The sequence below is a fragment of the Cryptomeria japonica genome, chromosome 11 (genome assembly GCF_030272615.1).
Source record: "Cryptomeria japonica chromosome 11, Sugi_1.0, whole genome shotgun sequence".
Classification (NCBI taxonomy): Eukaryota; Viridiplantae; Streptophyta; class Pinopsida; order Cupressales; family Cupressaceae; genus Cryptomeria; species Cryptomeria japonica.
In genome coordinates this window covers 722,112,934-722,127,085 of record NC_081415.1, presented here as the reverse complement: position 1 = coordinate 722,127,085, position 14,152 = coordinate 722,112,934, and the positions used below count along the sequence as shown (strand labels likewise).

Below are 14,152 nucleotides of genomic sequence, written 5' to 3'. Positions count from 1 at the left end.
ATTGGTTGCAATTTGAGGTGGGATACTTAAGATAGCAACCATTATCCCAATATGCAGGCAAATATAGCCGTTGCATACAGGGCATTCGGCCAACTACATAATTTCATCCAATGTGTTCAAACAAGGATATTGTTGAGTATGAAGTCTACTTGCTACCTTTAACAAAATAGGTAAGCAAAAGTTTATTATCAAGATTTTAAAAGGACGTCTCTATTATTGTACATTCAACAAAGAAAATCAATGGTTTAAATGAACATTTAGCGCACTGCCAAAATGAGATTATTCAAAGCCTTGGATGATTAAGAATCTCCAATACATGAGAAATTTGTACATAAGCAAAAGTTCTAGCATTGCATAACTTTAATATAATACATCTTTTGAAAAATAAATCTTGGACATGCATAATCGAATGATACAACACGAAGATCAACATCACTCAAAAAAAGGAAATCAAGGAATGCAATCGGGACAAGGCAGTTAAAAGAATTATAAGAACTTTTTGTTGAAAGAAACAGAATTTTGGAAACACAAAGTAGAAATTTAAATTTCAAGATATTGGGGAGTATATGGTTAAATAAATAAACAAAACATTATGAGATGCTCATCCCTTGCTTCCTTTATTTTGAGGCCAACACATTTTTTGGATAGTAAACATATTGATCTAATTGTTGTGACCCTTACTATGTACTCAAATATCTTGAATATGTATCACTATTAGTTCCACTGTCTGATTTTTTCTTCTCTCCAATGTTACAAGTGCATGTGTAGGGATTTGCAGCCACCTGATGTAAACCTCCAAAAGTTAGGTCTGCAAGGTGCAAAACTGCAGGCTCACGTAGGATGCGAACCTTCAAAACTTGAGTATGCTATAAACTTGTTTATGTTGTCGGATTTAAACTGCAACTTGAAATTTGAAAGTTGAAGCATAACATGATGAAACATAATTAAACTGAAATCATGTTAGCTTTTATACTTCTTTCTTCCAGGTTTTAGTTTTTCCTATAAATTGAAGTATAATTTCATTGTAGTGCAGAGAGTGAGAAATTGGGTAAATGCATTGGTTGTGTCAAGGTTTATTAGATCGTACCCAGTGAACCTCAGGTGCTATGGTTGCCTTTCTTGCACTGTCATAATAGACGAGAGCACATCTTAGGTGCACCACAAGTTTAGTCTAGTACGCACATCTCAATAACCTTATTTCTATTTGTTTATAAATAAATATTTAGATTTTATTTCCTTTGTGGTGGTCTCCAATTCACAGCACTTATTGGTACTAATTATGGCAATATAAAAGAAATGAAAAGAACTGGGGATAAATTCATTGATTGAGTCAAGTGTTAAAACTGTACATCGTGCTTCTCAGGTGCTGATTTGATTCTCTCTTACACCCATGTATCAGGTGAGAGCACATCTGATGTGCAACCCAAATTTAGACAAAAAAAAGTTTAATCTGCTCAGCACACTTATGGACAAACAAATGGTTTGCCACACTAGAAAGAAAAAAATATTTAGAACATACATCCCAGCAAGCAAAACCAATCTGATTCAGTTTAGGAAAATAAACTAAAAAAGACATTTCATATAGCTTTGACATCAGGATTTTTGTTTCTTAGGCATGCAAGGAGAGTTCTTCAGAGGTATGATATGTACTGTAGGTGGTGGCAGATTGACTATACACAAGGTTTGCAAGAATGATGTATTAATAAAAGATTAAATCTAATCATTTGAACTTCATTTTGACATGTCATCATTACTCTAGTTTTAAAATGGTTTTTCCTTATTGCATTCTTCATATCTCTCATACAAGCAATAAAGTAAAGTCGATTTAGTCATGTGCGGCTTCCGCTCCAGCAAAGCAATTACATCTTTTACACATATTGTATGGACAGGCTCTGTCTGAGTACACTGTGAACTTGGGTATTCTCTCCCTAAATTTTGTATTATCCCTACAGAAAAGAAAATTTACAAATCATTATTTTTTAAGGCATAAATTATAATAGAAATATATTTGATCTGAACTAAATTCATTCTATATTGATAGAAAATATAATTTTATAATAAATGCATTTATAAGTTGAACTATAGGGAAGGGACCTACCAGTTGAGGGAGCATCTAGACGATCAAATTCATTTCCTGCCTCCAACCTGCCAACCATATTTTTCCTACTTACATCTCTATTAGTGCAAGTGTTGGATGCTTGATACAATGTACCTAAGCACAAGACAACTGTTAAGTTACAGTTTTAAGGTGCTATTAAATCTTGAAAGAGCATAACAGAAAACAAAAAACATAATCATTCTACAAATGAACGAGGATATATATATCGGCACCTTTGTGCTTTTGTTGAGCTTGCTCGGCCATCCGTTGCCATTTCAATAACATGTCATCGCCTCCAATTGCAGCTCTTACTGCAGCATTTGCTGCATTTGACCTCATTTCATCGTATTCTTTATATGTCTGTAATGACACTATCAATTGTTAATGTGAAAAAACTCAAAATTGATATGATTGCCATACTTTGCAAAAAAAACTGAGGTATCAATATAATTTTCTGAAGATTGCAAATCATTTGACAACAATTTTTACCCTCTGTATTTTTGCATGGCTTTCATCCTTTTCTCCCTCGGTACTAGCATTGTTCTCTGTCTGATGAAAAAGACAAACAAAAAATCGGTTCTTCACAATACAGATAAAATTGTTAGGAATTAACTGACATTTTACAAACAGAATGTTTCACATTTACTTTGAAGTATAATTGGAGATTTTTTCAGTTTATATTGTAATGGTAGAAAGCATAAAAATGAAACGCATCCATATCCTGCACAAATTTTGTAAATATATTGATAATAAGCAATATTTATTGGATTGTGAGATGGCCTAACATTTCAAGATAGCAAAAGTAAATGGTCAACAATTAGCCATCTGGCAATGTAAATTTTCCATAATGAAATAAAATAAATCCTGAAAATGTTCCAAAGCCCGCTCAAAATAAGATCTGTATGGATGGATAAATAAGGAGGTTGAATGTCATCATATGATGATGCCCAAATCCAGCTTGGGCAAAACATACAAAATGCAACCAACAGAATTAACATCGAACTTAGCACCAACTATTAGTAAATTAAACCTCTTTATCTGTATAAAATTTAGTCATTAATTAAAATCTAATTAAATGGTGCAAGGTAAATTAAGATAAAGAGATTTAATCGACTAATAGTAGGTGCTAAGATCAATGTTAATTTTGTTAGTTTTTCTTTTGTGTATTTTTTCCCAAGTTAGATTTTGAACATTACATTTGGTATCAAAGCTAGGTTGCAATGGCAGGAGCTTCGGGAATTTCTTTGGTGTATTACCTACTTTATGTATGCGCAATGTTGGTAGTTATGGTTATTAATGCTTGGTTGAGTTTTAGCCAAGTTTGTCCGTGGTCTAATATGAGCATTACATTTTATCTTAGAAACAAGTTTAGAATTAGTTAGCGACATGATAATTGTAGACACTATGATATCTTATTATTTGTTTGTCCATAATTCATCATCATTTGATTAAATAATTCCTTATTATTTAACTAAATTGAACAAATTTCCCACATTATCCATGAAACAAATAAAATACTGAAATCCACCTAATATATTCATATTATCCAGCAAATATTTTTAAAAACGAATCATATTTCACTTCATATTCTCACACTTTGCACTAAATAAATAAATAAATCTTTAAATTTGACCTCATTTAGTTAACTAATCAATCAAAATTAGTAAATTCATTCATTCAACCAGTCAACTCATCCATGCAAACAAATAACTTATTTACACAATTAGCAAGTAGTTAACTAATCACTCAAAATCAGTTAACTGCTTCATAAACTCAGTCAACTTCATGCACTCAAACAACTCATCCATCCATTCTCCATGCAATTAGTTAACTCACCAATCAATCCAGTTCACTCACTCATCAAATTAAGTCAGCTAATAATCATTACTTTAATTAAAAATTAAAATAATTAGCAGCTCGCTCATGTTTGCCACCTTTCCATATTAACTCCCTCAATCATGGATCAAACTCATGATCCAAAATTTAATCTCAGCCATCCATCCAATTCAAAAAAAAATTATATATTCATCATCTCATACATCAATCTTCAATGAAAACTTATGCTGTTAATCTAAAAACCTAAAGAATGCTGTTGTTATGCTAGCCAAATGAAAGCACCCACATATCTTTGAGATCATGAGCACAAGAGGTTTGCATGAATTAGAATAGTGTTTTAAACTTTGTTTTTTATGCTTATTGTTTTATTCTAATTCCATGCATGCATTTTGATAAACCCGGTGTGAATCTATTTTCATTCTAAAGCCTCTTTGATGTTAATTGCATAGGCTTTTCTAATGTGTTTTCCTCATATTCTGGCATGCCATGCATTGGTATTTTCTAGATATCATTTTTTATTTTAACGCATTTTCTACAAACCAATCTTTTCCAGCATGCAGCAATGGAAACAAAATGGTTTGATTATCCTTCCAATGTCTCATTTTGATGCTATTGTTTTGTACAAAAGTTCTCATGCATTAATGCTTTTTTGTACACAACCCTAAAATTTGTTAATTATGATTTTGAACAGTTTTGCTGATTTTATGGAAAGAGTGCCTCAATGCATATTCTTTGCATAGCTCCATCATCATCTGACTTCCCTTCACATCCATAGAATACAAAAAGAGTAGCCTCACCAGCCTTTCACTGAAAATAAGAAGCTAGTTTAATTGCTATTATTAGTTGTTATGTTCTACTATTTGGCATGAGCTGCTGGTGTAGAGGAAACTGCCCGAAAGAAGACTTCTATGGTGGAGGACAAGGCTGACAGTTTGAATCTTAACACTATGAGAAGGGTATTAGTTTGCATCTTGCAATATTTGTATTGTCATCTTCTTGCCTTTTGTGGCACAAGCAATGGATACAAAAGTTTCTTTGTAGAACACTGCCCCTAAGACCAATAAGTAGGTCACAGATCTATACAACAGCATATTAGTTTGCAAATAAGCTCAATTTAGATTCCTAATGCAAGTCCATTCATGATTGAGAAAACCCGTAGGTTTCCACATAGTCAGTCATGGGCTCTTAGTCTGACCAATAATAATAGCTCCCTTGCATAGTCCAAAGCTCCCAATCCAAGTCCTCCTCCACTAGATAAGCCAAATACTATTCAAATACCTGTTACAATATAAAAGTTTCTTTGTTGAACATTGCCCCTAAAACCAATGAGTAGGTTGCATATCTATAGAGCAATATATTAGTCTGAAAATGAGCTCAATTCAAATTTTGTAACAGTAAAAAAAGGGATCCTTGCATGGTCATTTTATCCAGGCCATTTTCTAGATTTCCAGTGCCTCGTTTCTCATCTCATTCTCTAGATTTTCAATTCTCTCTGGTGTTCATTTTGACAAGGTATATGTGGGTATTCTCTTCTAATCATTTTCAAGATTTCCAACGCCCCATTTTTCATTCCATTTGCTGGATTTTTGTTCTCTCTAGTCTTTATTTTTGACAGAAATCAATAGATAGAGTAAATTTCTGATAAGGACTCATTTTTAAACTAATAAATTTTGTTGTTTGTTGTGAAGAGATTGAAGCAGGTGGGAGTCAAACTGCAACTTCGAGCTGTTGAACTTGAAACATTACTTGCTCAACACCTGCAAATATCTCAACTTGTACCCGGTGTTTTCCTTTGAAAGATTGTCAAAATCTCGTATCGAGCTCAAGGATCTAATTACTCTATAACCCCAATACATTATGTCCATTGCTAATAAATTGAAGCAGCAACAGTAAGGAGATTGGTTTTAGTTCCTCTCATTGTTAACAATTAAAAAATAGAAAAAGGAAAAATCACCTACAAAACCAAAACAACTAAAAAAATTTTGCACTCTTCTCATTATATTTTGAAGTTTTTGCATTTTTGTTATTGCAGGTTGTAAAAACTCAAGAAACTTTTTTTTTTTACATTTTTATTATTTTTATTTTTGTACCAATTTTATTCACAAGAAAACACCTTAACTCAATTTTTGTAGCGTGTCAATTGTCAAAGTCGAATAATGATTAATTACTAATCAGTTGTTTGCAGATTTGCCAGCCAAAGTCATTTTATGCAACTACTAACTAGCATACTACAAGTTTGCTTGTGAATGGTGTGAAATGTATGCTCTTCCCTCACATGCGTGCATTGTCTGGAGAATCAAAATATTATATTTTCCTTTTTGTTTTTTAGATTAAATCCTACAAAGATTAAGTGTGTATCCTCTTCCCTCCAATTACAAAGCAATCTTAGATGACCAAAAACATTTAGTTTTCCTTTCCCCTGGGGACTTGCCTTGGATTTCATCACCAAGAGGAAGACCCATGTCGACATGTTTTAATGGGGTATAGAAAATTGGAGAGTGATTGGAAGACTCATCCATTGGAAGTGAAAATCTATGCTAAGCTTGCAAGAAATTTATAGCTTGCAAAGTGGAGGAGAGTGGGTTACCCTCTTGTACCAAGCTATGCGACTCATTTTCCTTTCATTTAACGACATTAATCCTCATTCAGATTAATTGAGGATATCCCCTAGTTGGGCTTGTAAAGCATAGATTAAGACCTTTTAACCATCATTTATTTGTGGTGCACCAATAAGTGGGTAGCGCCAAGAAGTTACTCACGTTGTACTTACAAGTTGTTGAAATAGAGCTTACTTTGGGTAAGGCCTTGACCTCCACTGTAAGAGCTCTACTAAAGGTGGTACATCACTTTTGCATTATCTAACTATCCTTCACTTCAAAAAGTGACACTCTCATCTAAATAATTCTAGAATTCTGCAAAGTGTTCGTATAAACCCAAAAACACTTTCAAGCCAGTAAATTCAAAATTCCTCAAAAGTCAAAAAACCAATATCTTTGCTTTTGTTTGTTTATGCTTCACCTCTTGCTAAGGTTAGACATCAACCATCTCCCACACAATTGAACCAATTCCAACAATCCCATTTCATAGATAGTAGGAACCTTTTATCCATCCTCACTTAACCTTCGCATCCCAAATCCATAAAATCTGAATCCCAGACCTCACAAGACACCTTAACGAAAATTTCATTATGTACCTATTGTGACCTTTTTCACACATCGCACCATTGCAAATGGGGACCCTCTCTTTTCCTACTTTCTAGGGTTTTGTTAGTGTCCTATGACCTTCCGCTGCAGTTTCACCAAGCCTTGTCTAGTTTTGAACATTTCAGGCCCTGACGATTGAAAGTTGGTTTTTTTGCAAATTGTGTGATTCCGAAATATGAACACCACCAGAGTGCTTAGAAAGGCCAAAGGACGAAGATCGCAATTGATTTGGACGAATTTGGACAACTTTCTATTTTTAGAAAGTTTGCTTTTTGCTTTTTCCTATTTTTTAGGAAGTTTTGTTTTTGGCACTTTCAGCCCGATCCCCGATATGGCTATTTTTAGAAAGTTTTCCCTATTTTTTAGGGATGTCTGCTTTTTTGCTTTTTCGGGATGCGAACCCAGGGTTTACACTTGCACCACTGACCAGTTTCGATCGGAACTCGAAAATTCCAAGTTTTGACCTAAAAAGCTAAATCCCTAGATTTTAGGCTTTTTATTGCTTCAGATGATCCACCTAGGCGTGGATTTCAAATTTCGAGTTAATCCGGTTAAATTTGATTAAGATGTGAAATTTTGAAATTTTTTCTAAGAATTCTTCTAAGTCTAGCTAACAAGGTTTTTTTTTGCAGGTTCAAATGATGTCATGATGCGGGAGGCCATGAAGAGAAGACCCTCCTAAAGTCCACCATGTGTTGAAGACCCTCTAAAGTCCGCCTTGAGCCTTGTATGAATGATGCCATGAAGTGGGGCTATGTCAAAACTCTGCCATGTGTATGTGGGAGGCCATGTGAGAGCACCATCAAAACTCCGCCCAAGCATGTCAAGTGATGGGAGCCTTGCTTGAAGTCCATTCAAGGGGATCTTACCAAAGTTCGCCATAGGTTGGGAGGCCATGAAGACCAACACTTCAAAGTCCGCCATTGTCTTGGAGAAGCTTTGGGAGCAACCTCCAAAGTCCGCCCAAACTAGAGGACTCACCAAAAGTTCGCCCAAGGGGTGGGTTCAAACTTCGCAATGTGTGTGTGGGGTACTTGGGGAGACACCACCAAAGTCCGACATGCCTTGAGCCCCCTCAAAACTCCGCCCAAGAGGAGCCTTCAAGGAAGTCCGCCATGTATGTGTGGGGTGCATAGGGGTATAGTCTAAAGTCCGCCCTAGGGGATGTACAAGAAAGTCCGCCATGTGTATGTGGGAGGTCATATGGGAGCACCCTCCAAAGTCCGCCATAGATTAAGAGAGCCCAGAGGAGATGCATCCAAACTTCGCCCAAGATCTTCACATGGGGAGGCGCCACCAAAGTCCGCCATGTTGGGGATGTTGTCTAGAAGTTCGCCCATGTTGAAGATGTCTAGAAGTCCGCCATAGGGGGTATGTTCTAAAGTCCGCCCTATGCCTTAGCCAAAAAATTCGCCTTGATTGAGCTTTGCTCAGAGTCCGCCAAGAGGAGCCATCAACAAACTCTGCCATGCCTTGGAGAGATAAGGAAAGTTCGCTAAAATTGGAAGATGAAGGTAACCCATTAAAAGTCCGCCTACACATGAGAGTCAAACGAAATCAACGAAAATACATGATGTCACAAAACTCACCCAAGATTTCGAACTCAAAGATCAAAATAGAAAGTTTGTTTGGAAGAAAATATCTAAGGATTATTGAATATTTATAAAATTAAATCCAAAATGGAAAGTTTTTTGAAAGAAAATATTGGAGGATTATTGAATATCTTCAAAATTAAATCCAAAATGGAAATTTTTTTGAGATATTCTTTGGAAACATGAAGTTAAAATTAGAAGTATGAGTTGGAAGATTTTAAGGGTTTCTACTTGAGGATTTAACCTTGTCTACAAATACTTTATTTTCAACTCCATTATTACACCAAGAAGTTCGAAGTTACTAAGGAGAGCTTAGTGAAGTATTTCAGTTTGAAGATCATCTGGAGAAAGTTTTTGACATTGCTGGAAGTTGGATAACTTTTTTTGACAAAAGTTTCACGGATTTTTTGGAGAAAGGCAACTAGAAGGATTATCTAAACTTTTCTGAATTTTCTGAGTATTCTGGAGAAAATTCTAGCCTTACTCCTATCCAAGTCGAAGGTGAAATTAAAATTATGAATTTTCTGAATATTTTCTAGAATTTAATAAATTGATTTTTTTTCGAAAATTTTGGAAAAAGAAAATCATTTTTTTGGGCTAAGTATGAAAATTTTTGAAAGTTTTGACACTTGGTGGTAACCACAACCAGCCTTAAGATTGAGGGTTTTTGAGGTGAAAATTCAATTCTTTTGGCTAAGTATGGGAATGAAATGGAAATTTTCCAGCACTTAGCCATTTCGCAGCCCTGTTATTTTCGAAACTTTGCAAATTATTTTCTAACTTAAAATTCCATTGTTTGTCTGCAGGCCCTAAACATTATGAAATTTCAAGTAGACAAAGATGCTCCTCCCGAGTCGAGGATGACTTCAAAATGGAAGAACATCAGCGACACCAACCTTGGACATGTCAATCTGAGGGAATTTAAGAAGCGAATGTTTGGTCTAGATAACCTTGTGCCTACCACCATTGTGCGAAAGATGATGAAGAGTGGCATCGTACATGCTGCTGGCTTCCTCCCCACCATGCAATGCAATGAACTAGTGGTCGAATGTGCCAAACACTACAACCCCATCAGTAAGGACATTGTTGCACCTGATGGAAGAAAACTGGCAAATATCAGTGATGAGGCCATCAGAGAGGCCTTCAGGATCCCAGAGTACCACAACATAGTGTATATGACAAAGGACGAAGCTAACGGTCTGTACCAAGACCACCTAGAGGAATATGATGCCATAGTTAATTCCTGGCTAGACAAGCCGAGGAAGGGCGCCTCCAAACTCCAGAGGAATAGCCTAGTGCGAGCATACTTCAAGGAGGACATCAGAGATATGATTGTCCTGCGCAATAGAATAATGGGAAATCCTCAAGGAGGTCCATTCGAACCCTGGATGTATTATTTCATTAATGAAATAATCAATGGAGTAAAAATGATAGACTAGGCCAAGATGATCAACGACAACCTAGATAGCCAACTGAGGAACCTGGAGACGAATAGGACTTTCTTCATGAGTTCTTACTTGTTTTATTCCTTGGCCAGGACCTACAGGTACATAGGTCTCACTTGTAGAGGAGAAGTTGGGAACAAGGAGAACCAGTTTCTAGTGTATGATTGCTATCCCCAGCTCCACATGAAGGAGAAATTCCATTTCAAAAGAGTGAATGATACCTTCCTGATGCACATTACCCGGACACTTCAAGGTGGGCTGCACCAAAGGCTCTCTCAAGAGTCTATGGACTTCATCGGTCGGTTCGGGTGTTCGTACATCCAATATCCAAAATTCACTTACCTTCGAATTCAGGGATTCTCCGAGCCTCCATACAAGCTTCCAGCTTACCCTACCAACCGAGTGGTGTTGCTCGAGGTTGTGAGACAATTGGAGGAGTATATAGTGATTCAAAGGGATAAGCAGAAGAAGGCAAGAACGTCCTCACTTACAATTGGCAATGGGCTGGAAACATGTCCATCATCACAAGCTGCTACAACCGCTGAGAAGGAGGTGGCCTGGTATCCCTTCTATCAATACAGGGCAAGAAGGAATTTCGATCCATTCCATAGGATAAAGAAGGTCGAAGGAACAACGTTTGAGCACAGACTAGATCTAGAAGACTATTGGGCTAATGCAGCCGATAGCTTCAAGATCAAGAAGACTAGAGACAATGTCACCGCGGATGATTACAAGGTTACCACCATAGAGCTGGGTAAGCCCACCCAGGACCAAGAGGTCCAATATTTTGACGACTCCTACAACGTTCTAAAGACGAGTCTAGCTTATGAAAGAGAAAAGAGGAAGAAGGTTGAAGAAGAGAACCAGCAGTGGAGGAAGTATGTTCTCCATCTTACCAACCCACTCAACCATGAGGTCCCGGTTACTCCGCCACAACCTCTTCAGCAGGGATCAATGAAAGACTATGATGATATGAAGGGCTCGTACACTCAAGCAAAGGAGTGGATTTCAGACGCTTCGGTGCGTGCTAACACACTGGTAGAAAACTTAGTATCGGCACATGAGTCAGCTTCTTTATTGATCGATCGTATCCAGGATCTAGCCTCCAATTGGGAAGAGGTGGATGAAATTCAAAATGAAATACTCCCTCATCTGAAGGTTATCCGAGGCATGTCGAAGAGAAGCTTAGTGGATGCAGGCATCATACAGACAGAAGACAGGTACGACTTTAGCACATGGTACTATACTCTGGTCAATCGGATTGAGGTTCTGAAGAAATCCGAGACCAAATGCTTTGAGACAGAGGCAAGTGTTAGAGAGATCCTGGGCAAGGTATTTTGTGTGGCGTCCGAGATCTGGAAGAAGGAAAGCCTAAGGGAGAAGCATTTACAAGCAGAGAACCTGAGAGCCAAGATTCAAGCAAGCTTCTTCAAGGATTCAGGGATGATTGACAAAGGCGATCTTTCAAATATTGCAAACTTCCTCTCCATCGATGAGAACTTCCTCACCCAAGCAGTTGAGTGGGAAGGCATTCTTGCCACATGTACCGATGATGTGGACATCATCGACTTCCAGATTGGCGATTTGTCAAGTGTCACCATGGAGGAGGTCAAGCTCATTGTGTCCAAATACATTGAATCTCTGAAAGAAGGAAGTGGCCACTCACCTCAGTGAAATTAGCAGTTGTGCCACGTGTCACTCTCCTATTCATTTAAGCTGATAGTATTTTGGGAAACCCTAATTAGGGTTTAGGACTTTCAATCTGGGCCCTTGATCACTGTTTGATCTTGGCCGTTCATTTATTTTGAAAAACTATATAAGGTTGCCTCCTCTCATTTGGAGAGTGTGAGGTTTTTGATATATTGTTGCTTAAGGTCATTTCCAGATAATATATTGCATGTGCGCTGCTTTGTAATCACTATTATTTGAATGATTTGCATGGTTTCAATCTCCTCAACATCTAGTTAAAGTTAATATAGATTTGCTTTCATTGTTGTTAATTTGAATGAAGGATTTGATAAGTGTCAATTGATGGTGTATCTCCACTCATACTTTTGGCAAATGGATGATTTCCATCTTATCGTGCAAAGTTAGTCTGAGCCCGTCCTCTATGCATCCCAACATCTCGATCATAAGCACAACCCATTGAAGATTGCACCGACTTTGTGTAGTTGTCCCTAGTGTGGCGAAGCAAGGTTTGGTTTCTCGAGAGCACCCAATTGATACCGTCTCCAAAATTCGTAGGATTAGATTAGCCTTCCTAAACCCTATCCTTTTTCCCTTTCTTTTGAAAGTCTAAATCCCCAGAAAATCCCCAAAAAAAAGAAGAGCTTAAAATTGCCAAATCCATCTAAGTCCAGCAGTTCAAGATACTTGTCAAACGTAAGTCCCCCTTGAGATTTTCAGCATACACTACCCAAGAAGCTATTCCACTAAAGTCGCTTGTTCGCACATATAGACCTTGGAATCAGTAATGATTTTTCAGGAGAGGATAGAATACCTTTGGGTATCCTATCCTAATGTTTGGTAGATGATAAAACAGACACCAACAGTACCAAATACACTTCTCAAATCTACCAAAAACCCTCTAACCAAAACACCAATTTCCAAACTTACCACCATATCCAAATGTTAGAATCCAACCAAATCACAAACCACATCTAACCATCACCCTTTTTAGATATTAGGAATCATTAGTAAACCTACCATCCTTTGAATCCCACATCCCAACATCCCAAACCAAAAATCCCAAATTGAGTCTACCAAAATCATCCCAACCTAATAGCAAATACCTCACAAACCATTCCTCTTGAAATCGAACATCCAATCATTAGATCTCTCAACCAATCTCATCCCACAATCAACTCAAATACAAATCCAAATCCAAATCTAATCATCATTCGTCTCCTTTGAAGTCACAATCCCATTAACATCATCCTCAATTCCTATGTGCTTAAAAGCATTATCTATCTTAAGTAGCAATTCAATTGAGTTGAATCCAATCATCTTAACCAGCCTTGGACAAAATTAGCATAGGAACCTGGCCTACTCCAAGTTAACTAGTCCAAGAATCCCAATCAATCTTGCTTGACAACTTGTCTATCACAACCACGAAAGATTAAATCATAAATCCAAAGTTTTGATTAAAAGTCAACTTTGATTTAGAAATCTCAAGCCATATCTTTCACATCCACCATTTTTCCATCCTAAGCCGAGCTAATATTATTTTTAGATCAACCCAATCAAACCATCCATCTTCTCATCTCTACCTTCATCCTTAGCAATCAAAACAAAGTATCAAAAAAGAAAACATAAACCAAATAAAAAGAAAAGCCACGACAAAAATTATATTTCATGTCGTCCATCACTAGATTGCAAGTGAAAAAGAAAATGGAACAAAACAATGAAAATTTATTAACTAGCAATTAGACTCAAGGCAAAAGCTCACAAAACCAAATCCATCACAGGACAATTGATGAGCAAGAAAATCTTGTAAGCCACTCTCAATATTCCCCTTGGTTCACAAAATTTATCAATTGCAATACCACACAAGCTTACTTAGACCATCTTGTCAATTTAAATAAGGATTATTTCACAGAATAGCTAGTTAAGGAGGGAACCATGCTCACACCTCCCTTTGATTCATCCAATCTTCATACTCTAGTTTGACAGAAGCCCATAACAACATCCACATTCAAAAACCCATGTGCTAGCGAAACACTAGTCAACCCACAATACATCCAATGAAAACACCAAACTGAATAGAGTATATGTCGCCTTTCCAAACATATCAACATCCAATCCTCCCACTTCAGATGTATCCAAATTCTCATGACACACATACCAATCAACTCATGATTGCTTCTCGTTTGTCCCACAACAAAATGTTTCACATCATATCCAAACTTCATCGAGCCCCATTCACCTTAAAATCTAAACCACTTCAACCAATCAAAACATGTCTCCTCCATTCAATCC

General features: G+C 36.9%; 1 protein-coding gene across 3 annotated transcripts in view; it reads right to left on the bottom strand.

Moving 5' to 3' along the window:
• Positions 1-1,697: 1,697 nt before the first annotated feature.
• The window catches only part of LOC131061265 (transcription initiation factor TFIID subunit 4b), an 88,606-nt gene continuing 76,151 nt past the window's right edge, over positions 1,698-14,152 (bottom strand). For all 3 annotated transcript variants that reach the window (XM_057994840.2, XM_057994842.2, XM_057994841.2), the window contains 4 exons: positions 2,588-2,647; positions 2,332-2,458; positions 2,099-2,212; positions 1,698-1,946 (listed from right to left, as the gene is read on the bottom strand). In XM_057994840.2, the coding sequence (XP_057850823.2) occupies positions 1,762-1,946; positions 2,099-2,212; positions 2,332-2,458; positions 2,588-2,647 (486 nt within the window). In that variant the 3' untranslated portion in view covers positions 1,698-1,761. The remainder of the gene's footprint in view (positions 1,947-2,098; positions 2,213-2,331; positions 2,459-2,587; positions 2,648-14,152) is intronic.